The following is a 20270-nucleotide window of genomic DNA, read 5'->3' as shown; positions in this document are numbered from 1 at the left end:
GCAAAGTCAGCCAAACTGCACCCATTCACTGCTGAGACACATTTCTCCAAAGCTGATGAAGAATCACACTCATCCTGATCTCAGATGAACTGAGGGCGTTCTATGGGCTGTGGCCACAGGAGAGGACATGTTTGAGTGTCCAACATTCATCATGCAACAGTAAATACATGAAGATTGAGTGATTTACAGACTTTCTGTGTTTGCTGCGACTGAACACGTACGTAAAGAAATGGACAGACAGACAGCCAAGTATGGTGACCCATACTCAGAATTCATGCTCTGCTTTTAACCCACCCGAAGTGCACACACAATACCTCAGTCGTGGTATTGAGAGAGAACAGTACATGCACTCCCCCCACCCACAATTCCTGCTGGCCCGAGACTCGAACTCACAACCTTTCGATTACCAGTCCGACTCTCTAACCATTAGACCACGACTTAGATACACAATAGATACGTGACAGACACACAGACAGACAGATTGATTGATGTTTGGAGCATGGATGTGTGGCCTGTAAATGATGCAGTTGCTATGGCAACCGTGTGATGGAAAGAGCCGAGTAGGAGCGCGGGGGGGGTCACGTGACCCCATCTGTTATAACATCAACCGTGATCGATCGAGGGATCGAGTGACCAAAGCGTCTCCGGTACCGACCCGCTCTCCAGCCAATCAGAGCGGCCCACCAGATCCGCCTTCAGAGTCAATCAGCCAGATGTGCGTGTCACACTAGCACAAGTACACTACTACACAAGTGTGTTCGAGAAGTGCTTTACACTCTCCTCCAGACCCTGAACCCAAGCACTCGATCGCAGCGATCCGTCTCTGTGCTGCGTCGCGTCAGACGCGTCTGCGTGATGGATGTGGCGCGCGCGTGAGGGGGGCGGGAGCGCGTGGAACGCTCGAGCTCCTCTCGTTCGTTTCCTGAAGCCAGAAAGACAAAAGAAGAAGAAAACAGAAGAAGAACGGCAGAAGAGGAACGGACTGGTGTTGGCGGAATCTCGAGGCGCGCTCGGGCTCGTGAGGCGGGAGACACGGCTCGGTGCAGGCGGAGCGCGGAACTCGAGTCCGGGGATCAGACGGGCCTTGTCCGGTAAAGAAAAACACCGCGTTATCGGGCGTCTGTGGTGGTTTAATATGCGTTTCCAGTATCAGTCATCAGTGCGTGCGAGATTGTCCCCTCACGATCGTGTTTGTTCTCCTTCACCGAGTGCGATGTGTGACGAGTCTGTTATACATCTAGTGTTTCTGTGCGGATCCGAGCCGTGCTAAAGAGCTAATGCTAATGTGCTGCTATGATGGAGGAGGTTTGATTTCTAGATGGTTCCGAGTCTATATTATGTCGGTGCTCCATCATTATTAATAACAGATTGTGATCTCCATCATTATTAACAGATTGTGATTTCGCCTCATGAACACACACACACACACACACACAGAGAGAGATAGTCTCGCTGTTATCATCATCATCGTCATCATGTTGTTTGTTATTGTTTCAGTGTTTCTCAAGTAATGACAGAAGCTTGATTACACTGTGAAGAGCATCATCATCTTCACACACACACACACACACACTGTTGTTTAGTTGTTAGATCAGTTACAGGACTAGTTTAACTGACACACACACACACACACATTGATAATCTCGCTCTTATCATCATCATCATCATCATGGTTGTTGTCTGTTATGGTTTCAGTGTTTCTCAGGTAACGTTAGTGACTAAATCCAGATTATACTGTGAAGAGCATCATCTTCACACACACACACACACACACACACACACACACACACACACACTTGTTTAGTTAGTGGATCAGTTACAGGACTAGTTTGACCGGTGAACACCACAGTAGTAAATTCACTGCTATTACACGAGACACAATAGACACATGTCTACATGACTAATGATCCCATTAAAGAGCCTGGGACCCTCATTAAACACTCGGCTAATTAATGTCAGTTTCACATAAAGGCACCTAGACAGGTGAGCAGACACCCTAAAAAATACATCTTGTAGACGTCTCCGTGATGCATGTCTGTCATATTTATGTCACATGGATGTCTTTAGGGGGCATAACACACACACACACACACACACACACTCAGTTTCATCCTTCATATCTCCAAAAGTCTTTAAGTTTTATCATATTTATAAGAAACCATGTATATCCAGCGTGCAGCTGGGCCTTGTTTATAAAACCTTCCTCAACAAACAGAGAAACACACTACAAGCACTGTTTATTATGTTAAATAATGAGACATTCAGTATGAGATACAATACTGTGACCTTGAGACTTTGCTTTCCATTAATTGCAGACATCATTAAAGGCAAGTGAACAGTAAGTAAAAATAAAAATAAAAATAAAGAAAAGGGGATAAAGAACAAATACACCATTTACAAGCACAGATAAAATAAGCCGTAGTATTTAGGCACAGAAATGTAATAATTAAATGTAAAGTAACGCTGCATTGTGTTCACTGACTGAATTAAATTGAGGTTATATTTGTTGTTTGATTAACATTAGTCAAATAAATAAATATAATAATCATAAATATTCAAAAATAAATATTCATCAATGTGTTTATGAGAATGATCATCAAGACGGTACCGCTAACATAATTCTGAGTGTATCGCTGTGGAATAAAGGTAAATTCTGTGGAAAATAATGTATTTTTAATAATCGAAGCATGAACACACATTAGACTGCACCCTATAAACACAATCAAGCCTCGAGAAACACCACAGAACTCTCGTTTAACAGACATCACGCTTCGTCCGTGCTAACGTGAAGGAACGACTCGGTGTGTAGAGCAGTAATAGTGCAGTAATCCAGGTTTCTTTATCTTTAGTCATTAAAAACACGTCTAATTAATTGAGTTCATAAAACATTAAAACTAATAACTTATAATTTTAACAATAACACAGGTGTCTTTGCTAGTGTTTTTGCATGAATTCAGTGTTATTTTCCCCATGTTTATAGATTTCTGTTGTGTTTCTCACAGTAACTGAGCTACACGTGTCAGGGCGAGAACAAAAGATCCAGGAAGGTTGGCTCCTATAAGAAAACAAAACTTAGGCGCCAAATTATCTTTTTAGGTGCCATGGAATAATTTATTATTATTATTATTTATATTTGAACATTTAAATCGAACTGTCTTGTGTTTATGTCTCATCTTTTCTTGACTTTGTCAGCATTTAAATCTATCTTGTAGATGGGTTCATTTAAAGTAGGCACTAAATGACTTTTCCACTTTGAAATATACATATACAAAGAATTGTTAATAATCTGGACCAATATCTCCATCAACCCGCTGTTACAAATGCAGTATTAATTATGTGATATTTCAGAATGTTTAATAGTGATATTTTAAATGATTTGGGGGGCGGGTATTATGTGAGTCGTTCTTTCAAACGGCTGATTGAACACTCATCTGTTGTTAGATGATAATTGATGCTATGGCACGACATGGCACCAGTGGCGGCTCCAGATGATTGTGATTGGGGGGGCAATGGGGATCCTGGTCATTTCAAGGGGGGTCTCATGAAAACCAACAGAAAATACAGTGGACACGGCTAATAACTGCATGTTACTGCTACTAAACAACAAAAACAACACAGCATATCAACTACTTTGTTTTTAATTAATCAATTGCAGTTTGCAAACAATATGCTCAAACTTTAAAGGGTTGGTTCACCCAAATATGATAATTATGTAATTAATAACTCACCCTCATGTCGTTCCAAACCAGTGAGACCTCCGTTTATCTTCTGAACACAGTTTAAGATATTTTAGATTTAGTCCGAGAGCTCTCAGTCCCTCCATTGAAGCTGTGTGTACGGTCTACTGTCCATGTCCAGAAAGAGAAGAAAAACATCATCAAAGTGGTCCATGTGACATCAGAGGGTCAGTTAGAATATTCTGAAGCATCGAAAATACATTTTGGTCCAAAAATAGCAAAAGCTATGACTTTATTCAGCATTGTCTTCTCGTCCGTGTCGGTTGTGAGAGAGAGTTCAAAACAAAGCAGTTTGTGATATCCGGTTTACGAACGAATCATTCGATGTAACCGCATCTTTTTGAACCAGTTCACCAAATCGAACTGAATCGTTTGAAATGGTTCGCGTCTCCAATATGCATTAATCCACAAATTACTTAAGCAGATAACTTTTTAACCGTGGCTGACTCCCTCTGAACAGGGCCGTGCAGAGACCTTTGGAGGGGCAGGTGCTCAAAGTATAAACGGGGCACAGATGCTAGTGGCTGTAACCATTTACCCTCCTTGTTAGTGCGTCCGCCTCCCATGCCTGAGACCCGGGTTCGAGCCCCGCGAGGAGCGTCAGAGAGGACCCGGGTGAGAGAGCTTACACATGGAACAAGGCTTTAAATGGCGCTGTTTAATACAGCAATATATTGTGATGCATTCCTTGCTGATTCACATATAGATATGGATGGTTATGTATTGATACAGCAGCAAATGCTTTGATGCAGTTTTGAAAAAGAAACAATAGAGAAGACAATTTTAAGTTTAAAATAATAATAGCTCTGGGATTATAAACTGAAATGTCTTAAATAATCCCTGATGGCATTTTCTTCTCTGTTCTACAGAATAATTAAGAACAGCGGTTTTAGTAAAAACTGTAGAAAACACTGCCTCTTTCTCACCAGCCTCTGTCTCCTGGCTTGCTGTTACCTGCTCTCTTTCTGTCACTTGTGCCTCTACATTTCCCTCTTTATCTTCCTCTATCTCCATCTCCTCATCTGATATTAGTTTCCACTCTCTGTCCATCTAGGAACAAGACTCAATTTACTATTTCAGCATTATTCTATTATTTTAACCATCACTTCTACTCTTGCACCTAATCAATAAGTCCACCTTAAATATTGATACAAAACATTAAAAAACTGATACACTGGAATATAATGATTAATATTATTATTATTACTGTTGTTGTCTAAAATTGAACACCTTTGCGATGTTAACAAATGACAGGCTACATTTGTTATTCATATCCTTCACACTGCACTATGATTTCAGGTATATTATGCGTTATTTTTATTGACATTGATATTTTTACACTTATTTCCAGAGAGATATTATCGAGTTTACAGTTAGGTGACCATATGCGCCGGTCATACGGGACATGTCCCAGCCAGGATTTAAATATTGCCCGAAATATCCAGGTTTTGGCTATTTACACTGTGCAGGTTGATCATTGTGTAACATTCATGAGAGATATAATATGCAGAGCAGATGGCTCCTTATGCTTTCGAACCGCTTTCACGTGTTTGTTCGTTCGTGTGACTTGAAGCATTGTGGCGCACTCTGTTTTTTATTTTTTTATTTTTTTTTATTTGTGTGCAGCGACGCTTCAAGTCTTCTTTCGGTTCTTTCGGACAGTTCGATCAAATAAACCGTTTGAAGAAAAAAATGGTTCACCGGTTCTTTTGCGCTCTACGTAATGACGTCATTGGTGATGATTGCCCTTGATTCAAGTCTTCAGTTTACCCGCGCTCATAACATTAGCACAGAATCAGTTCAGAATCAATCACCAAAAGAATCAGTTCAGTTCAGACGCTCTGTGTGTCGGTTTGCTTCACACTGAATCACACATACGCAGTATCATCAGCTCCTCGGTTCTCGAATCGGACGTGTCTGACAGAAACGGTTCTCAGTTCAGTGTACGAATAAATGTTGAAATAATTAGGGGCCAAGCACCGAAGGTGCGTAGGCACCTATTGTAATCGTTGGCGTTATTATTATTCTTCTTCTTCCGCCTGGCAGCCCATAGAACCGGTTTGCGGGAAAGTTGTATAATTTGGCACACTGATAAAGGACAGTCCCAACATTAACTATAGCAAATTTGAAGTCTCTAACTCCTACTCTCTAGCGCCACCACTTGTCCAACTTCCAATGTTTGTATGCTAATAACTTTTGAACCGTAAGCCAGAAAATGGAAATTCTTTTTTTCCTCTGAATCATTGGCTCATTGCAAGTCGAATGAACCCAAAAATTCACAAGGTTTAGTTTTTTCGCTATTTTCGAACTCGTCCTAGACGGTTTGTCCGATTTTCACAAAAATTGGCTCAGATCATCTTCAGACCACGCTGACAAAAAGTTATGGAATTCAAGTTGATTCGTCTTACCGTTCTCAAATGACATTTGAAAAAATATGACAAAAAGCACGCAAAAATACACGTGAGGCTATATCTCGGCAACGGTTTGGCATATTGAGACCAAACTTGGTGTGTGTTATAATAAGAATGACCTGAGACTATTTGCATTGTTTCGATACAGCGCCACCTAGTGATCAGGAGATATGAAAAATGCATATTTTGGCTTATAACTTCTAAATAGTTTGGCCAAAAATCACAAAACTGGTCTCTTTAGATTCGGTGTATCATGTCGAGTCGAATGATATAAAATTTTCCTGTGTCGGCCATTTTAGGTGACGGCCATTTTGAATTATGTTTTAAAATGCTGTATTTTTTAACGCAGCATGGTATCATTACGAAAATAATTACAAAAATATTCGGTTCCATGCCCTGAAGGTACTCAAAAGGTTTGGTGGCAGCGCCACCTTGTGGCCAATAGTTATGATGAAAAATCACATAAATGCTAATAACTTTTGAAGAAATTAGACTATTACAATTAAAATGGTCTCCCTATATTCTGTGGGTAATGCCGAGTGCATTGATACCAATTATGTGAAAATTGGCCATACTTCCTGTCCGCCATTTTGATTAATGTTGAAAACCTACTTTTTCTAACTCCTCCTAGACCGTTAGTCCGATTTTCACCAAATTTGACGTGAATTATCTTCAGACCATGCTGACAAAAAGTTATGGATTTCGTGTTGATATACGAAACGGTTCTCATTCAGCGCATCAACGAATTTGCTGGAAGGGTGCCAAAATGCATTTGAGGCTGTATCTCTGCAACGCTTTGACATATTTGCACCAAACTTTGTATGTGTCATCGCCACCTCACACTGACCATGCCACATAAATTTGGTAACAGCGCCACCTATTGGTCAAGATTAATAAACCATTCATTAACAATGAATATTTACACTTTTAAAAATGCTAATAACTTTTTATTGCATTAGCTTATTGCAATGAAACTGGGCTCAAAATATTCCCTGGCTTTTGCCGATAACATAGATACCAAAAATACCATAGTAAGCTGAACTTCGGGTCTGCCATTTTGATTTATGTTGAAAACCTACTTTTTCGAACTCCTCATCAACCGTATGTCCGATTTTCACCAAATTCGAATCAAATGATCTTCAGACTATGTTGACACAAAGTTATGGATTTTGTGTCGATAGACAAAACCGTTTTCGCATACCACATCGACGAATTTGAGGCACAATGACAAAATGACGTTGAGGCTGTATCTCTGAAATGTTTTGGCATATTGACACCAAACTTTGTGTGTGTCATTGAAAAGTCACACAGAGTACACCAAATTGATTTTATAAGAGTGCCACCTATTGGTCAAGCTTGATAAGCCAAGTAATCATGCTTCTAGAGGTGGTATTTATGATTTTTTAGCCATTTCAATTACAATAATCCTAAAATTGCTGTTATTGCTCATTTATGCATTTGGTGTGATGCTCCATGCCATGCTTAGCTCCTACATTTGCAGTTGGAGTGCTTGGCCCCGTAATTGCTGCTTGCAGCTATATTTAGGGGCCAAGCACCGAAGGTGTGCAGCTGTATTTATTATTATTTATTATTGTTCTGCGTTGTTTGAAGAGAAACATTTTTTTATCTTTATCCTGGATATATATATATATATATATATATATATATATATATATATATTATTTATTTATTTTTTTTAAATTAGGAAGAGGGTGGGGGGTCAAATGGGGGGACCCCCCCTGGCGCCGCCTATGCATGGCATACTTAAAAATTTATGTAAACCAAGATTTGAAAAAATAAATAAGTGCTCTCAGGAGCAGAAGTGAGACTTTTTTAATGTTTATTCATTGAGTATAATCCGGAATGTGAAGGGTTCATGAATCCGTATCCAAGAGTTTTTTTATTTTTATTTTATGCTCTGAAACCTACAGTATGTTATTGTGCAGTGTATTCTGGTATGATTTGATGGAAAATTTGATTCTTCATCTCAAGACTCATTTAAACCCATTTAGTTCTCAATATCAGTTGATTTTGATATTCTAGGTATTATCAAATTGTCTGAGTTTTGAGAACGTAGCGGACGTAGAGGATTATAATGTAAAAGGAGTTCATTCAAATACTGAGGTGCTAAACCATTCAGGGCTTTATAAGTAATTAGCAATATTTTAAAATCTATACAATGTTTGATAGGGGGCCAGTGCAGTGTTGACAGGACCGGTCTAATATGGTCATACTTCCTGGTTCTAGTTGCTGCATTAAGCAGAAGGAACAAAGGATTTAACTTTTCTGTCCATTCTTCTTTGAATTTTCAGATTTCATCAATGTCTTTGCATTCATAATCAAATACATCGCTGTGTAATTGCCATTATAAAGATCCTTTCTTCATGAACGCAGTCAAAGATTTTTTGACAAATAATCCATAGAGTCCACATAATGCAAGTTCAACAGATCTTGAAGTTGACACTTCAGAGACATGCAAAGTCAACATGATGGTAATCCATTTAAGCAGAGTTGATGGATCAGTGTCTTCTGAAGCAAAACGATAGGGGTGATGGAGACAAATATCAATACTCACCTATGACTCTTGGCCAGAAGTGAGGATTTGTGGTTCAGAAAGATTTTAGTAGTTTAACTTCAGAAGATATTGATAACCATCGTGTTGGTTACGTTTTTTTCCACACACACTTGCAATACATTGACTCACAGAGACGGATTATTTTCTAAAAATCTTAATTTGTGTTCATCTTAAGAAAGTCTGTCAAATAGGCTGACACTTGGGATGGCATGACTTGTAATTGATGAGTTAATTTTCATTTTTTTTTGTTGGAGAATCCCCATATCATCTCAGAAAATGAGATTTAGGGTTTCATGGCCATTTTAATGTTCGAATGTAAATAGCCTTTAGACAAAGTGTACCTAGAATGTTATTTGGTTGTTAAAAGTATACTAATGCAAGTGTTTTCCATCTGTTTTCAGAAAATCTCAAGCTTCCTGGTTCCAAAGAGAGAAAGACACTAGAATATTAAGAGGTTCGGATTAAACTGGTTGGCATGGACTGACCACAGAATACCTGAAGCCAGGACCAGCAACACTGAAACATACCTTATAGTTACAGGCAAGGAATGGACGATCAAAACAAAACAACAAACTTGGACTGAATAACTAACATGGGAAAAGGCGAATGTTTGGATACAGCTGGAAAAAAATTGTTGGCACAGATCTTTGTGAAACCTGGCTTGAACACGTGCCCCAAATCCCTGTTACACAGACAATATGAAAAGAAATCATGATCTTGAAGTACTGATCTTTCTCAAGCTATTTTCGGTGTCAGTGAATACATGTGCCAATTGGAGAGAGTTTTTGTATTTGTTTTATTTTTATTTTTTTGTCAGTTGCAAACCTGTTCCTGAACTATTATAAATCTACTGCATGGCTCCACATCCGTTACCAAATGGCAAGGAGATGTTTCACACTACAGTGTCATGATATTGACATTCTCTTAATGGAACTTAACTGAGTTGCTGTTTTGGTGGAGTATTTTTACCTCTTTGCTAATAGACATTTTGTGATAACACTAAACTTTCATTCATATTTTTTTCACAGAGATCTTTGGATCTAGTGCCAAACCACGTAGTGGCATTTGTGTCACAGTTTCTTTTAATGAATGTGTAGCTGCTGCATTTCCCATCTTTACATTGTTTTTAGGTTTTAACTTGAGCAGCAAATTGAATCTCCTGATTTTCTAAATCTCACGACATTTGCAGGGTCCTGCTATATTGCTGCTACAGATGTGAGTTTAGATTTCTAATACTTAGCATTCCAGTTTGCCATTTGGGTCCTTTTGATAAAAAGGGCTGCTAATAGCACCATTTGGAAAAACTACACACAAAAATGCAGAATTTTCCCAACAGTCCAGTCCCTCTTCATCCAGGATTTAGCCGGCCAGGAAGTGTTGTTGGTTCCCCATATCAACACCACCCTTCAGACCTTCAGATATCTCCCAGAAACTCAGAGGACTATGCGCCCAGGCAGCAAACTCAACCTAACCTGCAGAGCCATGGTCAGCACCTGCGGAGCCAACAGCATCTTCTACACGCTCCCCCTATACATGGCTATGGATCCAGAAGAGCAGCTGGAGAGCTGACACAGGGAAACACTCACAGTGGAGGAGGGAACTCTTACCGTAAGGACAGTGTGGATTATTATTTTTCTGTGAGTGGACGAGAAAGAAGCAGGAGAGGCGGAGCTGCATATGGTGCAGGATTTAGATACTCAAACATGGATGGACACGCACCTCATCAGTACCAACACTTATCTGGTTCAGGGTCATCTTCTGGAATGATTTCTCCCTACTCTATGGATTACAGCTCCGGCAGTGCCTCTGCAGTTGGGAGTAGTAATAGTAGTGGTGCTGGTTGCTTTTCTCCTTCCCAGCAATACAGTCTGGCTCATACTGCTTCAGTACAATCAGGTGCTCAGATGCATCAACTGCAGCATGGACAGAGATATCAAGGATTGCACCAAGGTCAGCATCAGCGGACATACCCGATTTCTGGAAACCGAATTCCCCCTCAGTTTGGACACTATGCCCCCCTTAATGCAACCACAGACTCTACTGGAATGTATAACTCTCCGCCACAAAGGTACGGCACGAGTAGCAGCAGCACAGATGCCAAAATGAATAACTCTCCCACTCAGTCTAATCCAAATACTCATACAAGTTCATCTGCTTCAAACAGCTGTGAGAATATGGGACAAAGTTACACATCATCTGCATATTCGCCGCAATCTCAGTCCCTTCACAAGCATGCCCCCCATTCCCAGCGTCCCTCTCAGCTCAGCACTGGAGCAGGTCATGACCCCTCCCTCAAAATGCAGCACCAAGGACATTTGCACACCAAACTGCCCCATTCTTTGGTGTCCTCCAGCCCTGCTCTGCCTTCACATCCTTCTCAAGACATCGCCAAATCTCCCTTGCACTCTCAAAGTCAACAGGCTCGCATTGATCAGAACTTCAGTCCCATATCTAATCCCTCTCCTGGTCCATCTGCAGTACAGTCTCCGAGCTGCAGCTCCTCTTCGTCTCCACTAATGGGGAGTTCTGAAGGAAACAATGCTGTTATTCATCTGCAGCCATCATCAAACCCCTCTGTTTCAAATGCTCGCAGCAGCCAAAGCCATGGACGTCTTCTGCAGGCCGTACCTCAGCTGAGCCCCACTCCCAATTCAAATAGCAGCATCAGTAGTTGTGGTAGTGGCATAGGCACTAAAGCAGCTGTATTGAACCACGGTGCAGGGGTGGGTCATGCTGCCATGAGTCAGAACCGAATGAGACAAGGTCTTCGGGGCGGTCCAGGGGAAGATGGCTCCCTGTACCCTCATGACAAACTCTTGCAGGACCCTGGACTGAATAGTCTCAATGCTCTGACCTCTCAAGTGGAGAATCTACCTAATACAGTGCAGCACATGCTTCTAACAGATACTGTGCTGCCCCTAAAGAAAGGCAGAGACAGTGCACATCACCTTCAGGTGCAGCAAGGATCACAATCTTTTCTTGGCAACCAAAACAAATCTGGTAATTCCAGCGCCAGCGGTCAGACCTTAGTGAATAAAGAGAGTTCTGAGATGCTGGAAGCAAAAGGGGATCAACAAGTAGAATGTGAGCGGAATAGGCAGGCAAGTGAAACAAGCAACGAATCTGAGCCACAAAGCTACTCATCATCACAGAGTCAGATGCCGTCGGAAGCGAGGCAACAAGTATTGGATCTCCAGGTCAACACTGGAGTCCTTTCAACAGGTTCAAAACAACTGTCTCAAGCAAATACACCAGAAACCCTGACTCCCTCCTCTTCTTCACCACCATCATCAGTTCATGCTTCTGCAGAACCCAGCCCAAAACAACCAGTTTATCCCCCTGCCCCACCATCTCCTATTAACTCAGCACATCCAAACTGTGTGGCAGAAAAATACCTTCATAATTATGATGATGATAGTGTAACGAAGGGATGCAAAATCAAAATGATAAAAGATGAAGAAAGCGAAGTTGAAAATGCAGATCCTTCCTGTGATAGAGAGAATTCAGAGAACAAACGGTCAGTCCCTCCTACAAAAGATGAGGCAAAGTCTGATGCAAAGGAATTTGAAAGTCAGAGTAAAAATGAGAACGTTTCAGAGCAACATAATTTTGGAGGTGTTGGAGTTATTGTCTCTGCTCGATCTGAAGGGAATACTGAATCAAGCAAGCACACAGGAGCCAGATCACCACGTTATGGTGTTTCTCATTACTCAAACAAACACAGCAAACCCGGGGACCAACTTGATGTGAATGTCTTAAGAGAGACTAGAAATCACAATGGAGAAGGGGAGATGTGCATGGAAAAATATGTGTCACAGTATGATATTTCCCCTAAACAAGAATTTGGCCAAAACCCTCAACCCTCTATTCAGTCTCACTCAGCATCATTTAAATACAGTAATCCTGACGTACATTATAAGGCTGCAAAGAGTAGAGGGAAGTTAGGACTAGGGAGTAGTATGGGCACAAACAGATGCCAGAATTATCATCAGCTGGAGGCCAGCTATGGGTCTATTGGCAGGAAGGAGATTGGTGTTTTTGGTATGGAAGGGGGAAGGGCTATCGTCTCAAGAAGTCAAGATAGCAGTTCTCAGTTTCACCAATCATTTCCAAGTCTTTTGCAAGAAGTGCTCCAGGGTCATCACTTAGATAGACGCTATGGCCGTCCCGACCAGACATCTAGTGTTCACCAACAGTCTCAAGATACCTCGCAGTACCGTTATCAAACTAGATTACCTTATAGTATGGATGAAAATTTGAGTTCACATGCAATGGGCTCTCAAACACTTATAAGTGGACTTAATGTCAAATTCAGACAAATGGCCTCTGGGAAACCACCAAATTCAAGTCAAAATCAGGGACCAGATAATGATATTGTTTTAGGCCCTTCTCATCCCTCTTGGGATTCTGAAGCACATAAGCCCAATGTGACTCATGGGATCTCTCTAGAGCAAGACAAAACCAGTCTGTCTCCCAGCCAGTCCTCCCACATGGAGCAGTGTTTAGATCTCACAACAGGAGTCCCTTCAAAGCACATTAACTTGGCTGACTATTCTTTGCAGCACAGAAAACCACCCAGATATGGTACCTCTTCCTCTGCTGTGGAACAATTGCTTTTACAGGAAGCTGAGCCATTGGCATGTGGTGTAGGTCCTATCTGTCACACTCAATCTCAGACATCCTCAGGACGCCGTTCAGTAATCTGTGATGTGTCCCCTTCTCGACGAACAACACCAGAAAGAGAGAGAGGACACTCTGGGACTTCTGGACCCTCTGTCATTCAGCAGCCATTTTCTTCATCTGGATCAAATGAGCAAAAAGGTAAGGAAGAAATAAAAGTAAAGAAAGCACAAAAAAAGGAGGACTCATCAAAGTCTGAAACTGCAGGACAGAACACAGATGGTAACTGTAGCATGCCACCCAGTAAGGAATGTAGTAAGCCCCTTCATCCCCTTGTAGATGTTGATTTCGATATAGAAAAGACCAACAGTGCCAAAGGCAACAGTGAAGCCACCAGCAACCTTCCATATCTTTTGCAAATGTCCTCAAATCCCTTGTCCTCACCTCCAAGGCACCAGTCATTCTCGCAGGCTGTTGACGGTTTCAGAGCATATGGTTTCAGTGACACAGTGGATGGACCAAAAATTATCTCACATCCTAGACCTCATCAACCATTCCACACAGTATCAGCCTATTCTAAAACCACACCATCTACTAACAAGTTACAAGCATTTCCACAGAGTTTACCTCCTCACGAGAGACACGACTGGACTCCTGACAGACAAAGGCTAAGAGGTATAGATAGGCACATTCCTCAGAGACTTTCTGAACAGAAGGGAAAATCCCAAGCTTCAAGTGATATCCTGCCTAGTCAGCATCACCAATCTCGACAGCACCCTTATCCCAGTTCACACTTTGACATGAAAAGGTGGGACACTTATCCTGAACGAGAGGGAGCTGGACAACCCACTACAGTCCCTCATGAGCATGTAGGTTCCAGGCCAGTCACAAATGCTGTCCCCAAACCTGGAGAAGATGGCATTTCAGATAAGAGTGCGGATGACACAGCCAAATCTTTCCACTCACTGGCTTCGGTTGATGCTGTTAGTCCTGCTGAGCAACCTGGTAAGACTAGCCAAGGGATTCATCAGGGGCCGAGAGCAACCAAAACTGGAACATTGACTGAAACCAACCCTTTAATCATGAGAAGGAGAGTTAGATCTTTTATTTCGCCAATTCCAGCTAAGAGGCAGCATCAGGATGTTCCAGGTCAGCGACCAGGATCAGCTTATCACTCCCCACTATCTCAATCCCACTCTGATTCGAAACTTGCAACCAACAATGGTTCTGGCAGTACTGATACTCAGACAAAATTGTCATCTCCCAAAACACAGTATTCTATATCTAGTGCTAATTCACCTTCTCAGCCCAAAGCAAAGTTTCTGCCCCCCAGGAAGGGTCATGGACTAAAACTTGAGGCAATTGTGCGGAAAATTACTCCCAGCGTGAAAAAAAATGACTTCAACAATAGTCACGTAGAATCTAACTTTTCAGAAGTATCTCATTACGCCTCTGACATACCAGACCCTGAGGGCGGTACATCTTTTTCTAGTGTTTCTCAAGGAGAGGAGGCATGCTTATCTTACCTTGATGATTCTCATACTTTAGATGATCTTATGCCATACAGAGTAGTTGAAGATGCATTCTCCTGTGATTCTCAGACCCTCAAACTAGGTGCAACGGCTTCTAGCACTAATGCCCTCAGGAGTTTGCCAAAAGATTTTGACTTTGGATTAGGTGCTGCTGGATCTTCAGGGTCATTGGGTGAAAGTGATAAGGATGATTTTACTTTGTTAGGGCCCCTTCCACCAGCTCCTCCATTACCTTGTCCTGTACAGGGATCTCCTCCATCTTCTTCTGCATTGTCTGACATACAGCAGTTCACAAACACTTATCAACAGCTGGAAACCCGACGAGGTGAGCAGTCAGCTGCTAACCTGCTGAAGCAGAAACTAGAAGAGACTGGCATGGTTTTTGATGATTACCCAGGTGGGGATTACTATGGGACCACCACTGGCCACAGTCAGAGCCCTGGGCACCACCTTCTGTCCCGAGCTTCTCAGCACCAGATGACTTCTCTTAGGTCAACCAGTTCAGATACTAAAACATCAGAAAACACTGTCCCCAAAGGTTATTTTCCATCAGGTAAGAAAAAAGGTCGCCCAGTGGGCAGTGTGAATAAGCAGAAACGTGCCCAAGCACAAATTCAGAATACAGCAGCAAGCATACCTGTGGACTCTGTTCCCTCACCCACAGCTGAACCTCAGTCTGTCCCAATCCCAGACACTGCAAGTGAAGTGCCCCAAGTATCAACACCACCGGACCAAAAACCCTGTCCATCTTTGTCACCTCCTGCTCAAACCCAGGTGGTGAAAGTGGATGTAGAGAGCGAGGAGACCCAGCCGGAGTTAGATGTGAAGCCTGTCAGACATAGACCGAAAAAGGGGAAAGAGGACAATGAGACTCCTGGCGATCAGGGAAGGAGAAGAAGAGGGATGGCTTCCAAAGAGAAGCTGGACACCCAAGCAAGCAGCAGGGGAAATATCAGCCCATGTGGAATATTATCGGATGCCAGGAGTAACTTATTTACTCCTTACATACATGTGGAGAAAAAGATAGCAGAGATCGGGGCTGTCTGTACAATCATTAACGCAGATGATGAAAAATTTAAATGTGGAGACAAAGCTGGTCACTTGGCAGTTGATGGCCCATTAAATTTCCCTCTGTCATCTCAACTTGTGAGAAAAGAAAAGGAAAATGAAAGAACAAAAGAAAACTGGGTTTCAGAGCCTGTTGATTCTGCCCTGCAGTCAGGGAAGACACTTCCTACATCTGAATATGTTCTGCCAGGGCCTGTGATATCAGAGACTGGACATACTGGTCGCCTCCTATGCTGCCTTTGCCAGAAATGGGCCAACTACAAACATCTCGGGGATCTTTATGGTCCTTTTTACCCAGCTGAGTATGCAGCCAAGCTCCCTAAGAATCAACCTCAAGTCCGACAAACCTCGTCCAACCATGGGGTATCTACAACAGGTTTCAGTATGACATCCGTTCCAATAGAAACTACTCCCCAGGATACAAGATTACAGGACTCTCAGAATATCAAGTCATGTGCAGATAGTGATCATACAGTAAGTCAGGCAACAAACTCGGCATCCCCAGCCACCACCGTTGGCACTGTCTCTCCCAGCATGGGTGAAGAAATGCCTTTCCAGAATGTTAAGATGAGCAGCTCCACCTCAAAGGTAACGGCTCACACCTGGGATCTGGCTGGAGAACTGACAAGCGAGCTGGGCACATCAAAAGCTCAAGAACTGGACGGTGAAATAGTTTTGAAGCAGTTGCATGTTGAAAATACACAGCAAAGGCCCCAACACAGAAAACTGACATCCCATCCACGCTTCAAACGCAGACATAAGTCCAATGAGGATTTACCTCGAACTGTCCCCATCAACAGCAAAGCATCTCTGCCCTTCCAGCCTCCCCCACCCAGCCTGGACTCTCTGGATCCCATGGCCCAAATGGCCCAGCTCCCACTTGTGCCTCTGGACCCCGAGGAGCTGTGGGTGCATGAGGGCTGCATCGTTTGGACCAGTGGTGTGTACCTGGTCAATGGGAGACTGTATGGCCTTCAGGAGGCACTAGATGGTGCCAGAGATACAGTAAGTGGAAAGTGCTGCAGTTTGTTGGCTTGCTGTATTTTGTGAAAATTAGTGTCAGAATTAATTTAAGGATTGCATGTGCAATTATTGCAATATAACTATATATTTGTGAACAATTTATGAAAAACAAAATTGATTAGTTTTTTTTTTTAAATTGATTGACAGCACTAGTGAAAACAATGACTTGTTTCAAATATAGGGAAACTGTATTTTCCCCATAACGCTTGTGACATTTGCACTCTTCAGAGCTGCTCTCATTGTGAGATGGTGGGCTCCACACTTGGCTGCTACAGTAAAGGCTGCACGCTGAGCTACCACTACCTTTGTGCCATAGAAGCAGGTCAGTCGTGACCACCTTGATCTGCACTTAAAAAAAAAAATATTATGAATAGCTGACGTTTAGTGCTAAATCCTTCTTTTTCTAATCTCAATCTAGATTGCTCTCTAAATGAAGACAACTTTTCTCTGAGATGTCCAAAGCACAAGGTACGAGACCAAGACTTCACATCTAATGTGGAAATGTCAAGAAGTACCAAGGTGGATATTTGGGAGGCATTTTTATTTTTCATGGAGCCTATATGTATATTGTAGTTTCTGTGACACGTGTGAAACTGATATGAGGGTTTATCAATATGGGTACAGTCATTTTAGACACTTCCATAACTTTTGGATCAGAGATGGAAACATAATTTGTAAAAACATGTATTATGTTTCCATCTTTGTTGCCACAGTTTTGGAAGTGCCTTTTCCTGTTCTGAAGAAGAGGGGTGCAAATACGTTGCTCGGTGTTGAGTTTTTAGCTCAAGGTCATGCCAGTCGAGTTCTTCCACACTGACTCAGTCCATCATTTCAATATACAGAGGCATCATCTTGTTCGAATAAATAGGGGTTCGGTCCAAACTGTTGTTATAAAATTAGAAGCACACAATTTCCTAGAACATCATTATATGCTTAAACATTAAGATTTGTATTCTAAAGTGGTCAAACCTGTTCATTAGAAGGGGGTCCCAATACTTTTGTCAATATAGTGTTTCTAAAAATTGTTGAGTCAAGATGCATTTATTTTGCAAGTAAAATGACTTAAGTTGTCTTGTTTTCAGAAAAAAGTATACATTTTTCTTAATTTTCGATTAAAGTGAGCCAAAATATTTGTCTAGCCTTTGTAAGATAATTGTTATTACCCCATTGGCAGATACTAAAACTAACAAAATTGTGATTGTTTTTTTTTTTTTTTTTTTAGATAATGGGGTTTAATATTTTAAGTCATTTTACTTGTCAAGTAAATGCATCTTGATTGAAGAAGGTTCAGATATCAAGAGAAGCATGGTAAGAAAGCCCCTGTTGCATGTATTTGTGCTGTTGCTTGTAGCTGGTGTTCAGGCCGTGTTGCAGCAGCCGTGTGTGACCGTGTGTTTTGTGCTGCTCTGTGTGTGTGTGTGTGTGTGTGTGTGTGTGTGGCCAGGCCTGGAGCGGCGTGTCTGGAGCAGTGGGAGCGAGGACGAGCGCTCCCTCGGACAGACGTGACTCCCTCGCTGTGCTCGAGCGCTGTGATCAAACCCTGTGCTGTGCTTCGCTCCAGCAGAGACTGTGCCCAGCCGGACGCCAGCCCTGGACGCAGAGCTCCGACACCTTCTCTAAAGAGCACTGACCTCTCTCGGTGTCACGCCGGGGACAGCAGAGCTGAACGAGAGGACCGTGGTTACACCACTTATATGTAGTACTTCATCATAACCCGTATTATCATTATTTTAAGCCTCGCTATTGTTTTAATCAGTATTTTACTCTTAGAGTGAGCGTTTTTTCCACACCAGGACCAGCCGTTATGACATCACCGCCGTTGCCACAGAGACGCTGTTGTCATGGCGACACACAAATACTGCCTTCGAAGGTGTGCCTGTATATGTGCGTGTGTGTGTGTGTGTGTGTGTGTGTGTGTGTGTGTGTGCGTGTGTGTGTGTTCTTACTGTCCACCTGCGGGGTCTGTGCTGTACATGAGGGACAGGAAACAGTGTTTGGGGCAGGAAGAAAGCGGTGAAGACACTTCCAGCTGAACTCATCAACTGAACAATCGCTGTCATTATGAAAACATGTACTAGAAAACTGTCACTATGCTTCTGACTCATGAATACAGTTATACCATGTCTCTGTCATGGCTGTGAGTCTCTCTTACTCTTCTGAATCACTCCTGGAAGCTGAGATGCAGTCCGCTCTGGTTTCAGATCAGTACCAGAGTTTAATAACAAGATGTTTGGTACGTCAGAGGCGTTTCTTTGACTGCTGCTACACGGTCTGGCTCATCTTTCTCCGTTGGCAGCCGTGTGTTCTCAGTAAATACAGTAACACGCACCGTATAAACCTACACGACTGTTTCAGTGCTTTCTAGTGAAGCCTCTTCTGCTCAAGCCTGCGTTTATTTGAGCAGAAATGAAGCAGAAGCAGTATTATTGTGAAATATTGTTAGCATTTTAAGAGCTGTTCATTCTCATATGCTGATTTGATCCTCAAGAAACATTTTTGATTATTAGCAATGTTGAAAACCGTTCCTATATTTGTTTGGACCTTTCTATTTCATCAAAGAAACCTAAGATCAGCATTTATCTGAAATAAAGGGATTTTGTATTATACACTATACATTCAAAAGCATATTGATTTTAGGTGAGAGAAGTCATCTGGTGCTTTAAATTGATCAAAAGTGATGATGAAGACAGTAATGTCACAAAAGATTTCTATTTCATATAAATGCTGTTCTTCTGGACTCTATTCTGAAAAATTCTACTCTGCCGTCTTCAGCATAACAATAATAATAATCTTCATGTTTCTTGAGCAGTAAATGATCATATTATTCTGATTTCTGAAGATCATGTGACACTGAAGACTGGAGGAATGATGCTGAAAATACAGCGGAGCATCACAGAAATAAATTACACTTTAACACAGATTCAGATGATTTACACTAGAATAATATTTCACTATAGTACAGCTTTTGCTGAAACAATAAACCAAACATTATTTTTCCATCAATAATCAAAGCTAGTGTGTTGATTTAGTTAAATCAGGATCTGACACAAGAAGCTCAGATTCACAGTCATTTTCTGTTCTTAATCATAAATCAGATTAAAATGGCATGAGACAGAGGATCTTACATTTGTGGAGAGATCTGGATCTGCGGTTCGTTTTATTTTATAGATCACATTACATCGCTGTGAAAATGGATGCTAGACGACTACAGACGCACTGCACAAACCACAAAGTCCCAATGATGTCCATCAGTGTTCAGTTTGAGTTATATTGGTGTATATTGATGTGTTGATGCAGGTCTAGT

At 41.8% G+C, this 20270-nt stretch overlaps 1 protein-coding gene across 2 annotated transcripts; it reads left to right on the top strand.

Annotated features, from left to right (window-relative positions):
- The first annotated feature begins 640 nt into the window (after positions 1–640).
- On the top strand, positions 641–19098 carry LOC113067357 (transcription factor 20-like). 2 transcript variants are annotated; one of them, XM_026239712.1, is made up of 5 exons: positions 641–1091; positions 9125–16948; positions 17195–17288; positions 17385–17485; positions 18411–19098. In XM_026239712.1, the coding sequence occupies exons 2-5, from the start codon at positions 10040–10042 to the stop codon at positions 18594–18596; spliced, it is 7290 nt and encodes a 2429-aa protein (XP_026095497.1). In that variant the 5' UTR covers positions 641–1091; positions 9125–10039; the 3' UTR covers positions 18597–19098. The 2 variants fall into 2 exon arrangements, with proteins under 2 accessions (XP_026095497.1, XP_026095498.1); XM_026239713.1 differs by having other exon boundaries at positions 642–1091; positions 17385–17434.
- The last annotated feature ends 1172 nt before the right edge of the window (positions 19099–20270 follow it).

The sequence above is a fragment of the Carassius auratus genome, linkage group LG28B (assembly GCF_003368295.1).
Source record: "Carassius auratus strain Wakin linkage group LG28B, ASM336829v1, whole genome shotgun sequence".
NCBI lineage: Eukaryota > Metazoa > Chordata > Actinopteri > Cypriniformes > Cyprinidae > Carassius > Carassius auratus.
Note: the sequence above shows the minus strand (reverse complement) of the source record. Positions and strands in the feature narration are given on the sequence as shown.

What these genes read in the sequence shown, in the direction of transcription:
- LOC113067357 (XM_026239712.1), top strand. Translation starts at nt 10,040, where the DNA reads ATGCAGAATTTTCCCAACAGTCCAGTCCCTCTTCATCCAGGATTTAGC. An exon ending in CCTTTGTGCCATAGAAGCAG is followed by an intron (nt 17,289 to 17,384) that starts GTCAGTCGTGAC and finishes ATCTCAATCTAG; the next exon opens with ATTGCTCTCTAAATGAAGAC. An exon ending in AAATGTCAAGAAGTACCAAG is followed by an intron (nt 17,486 to 18,410) that starts GTGGATATTTGG and finishes GTGTGTGGCCAG; the next exon opens with GCCTGGAGCGGCGTGTCTGG.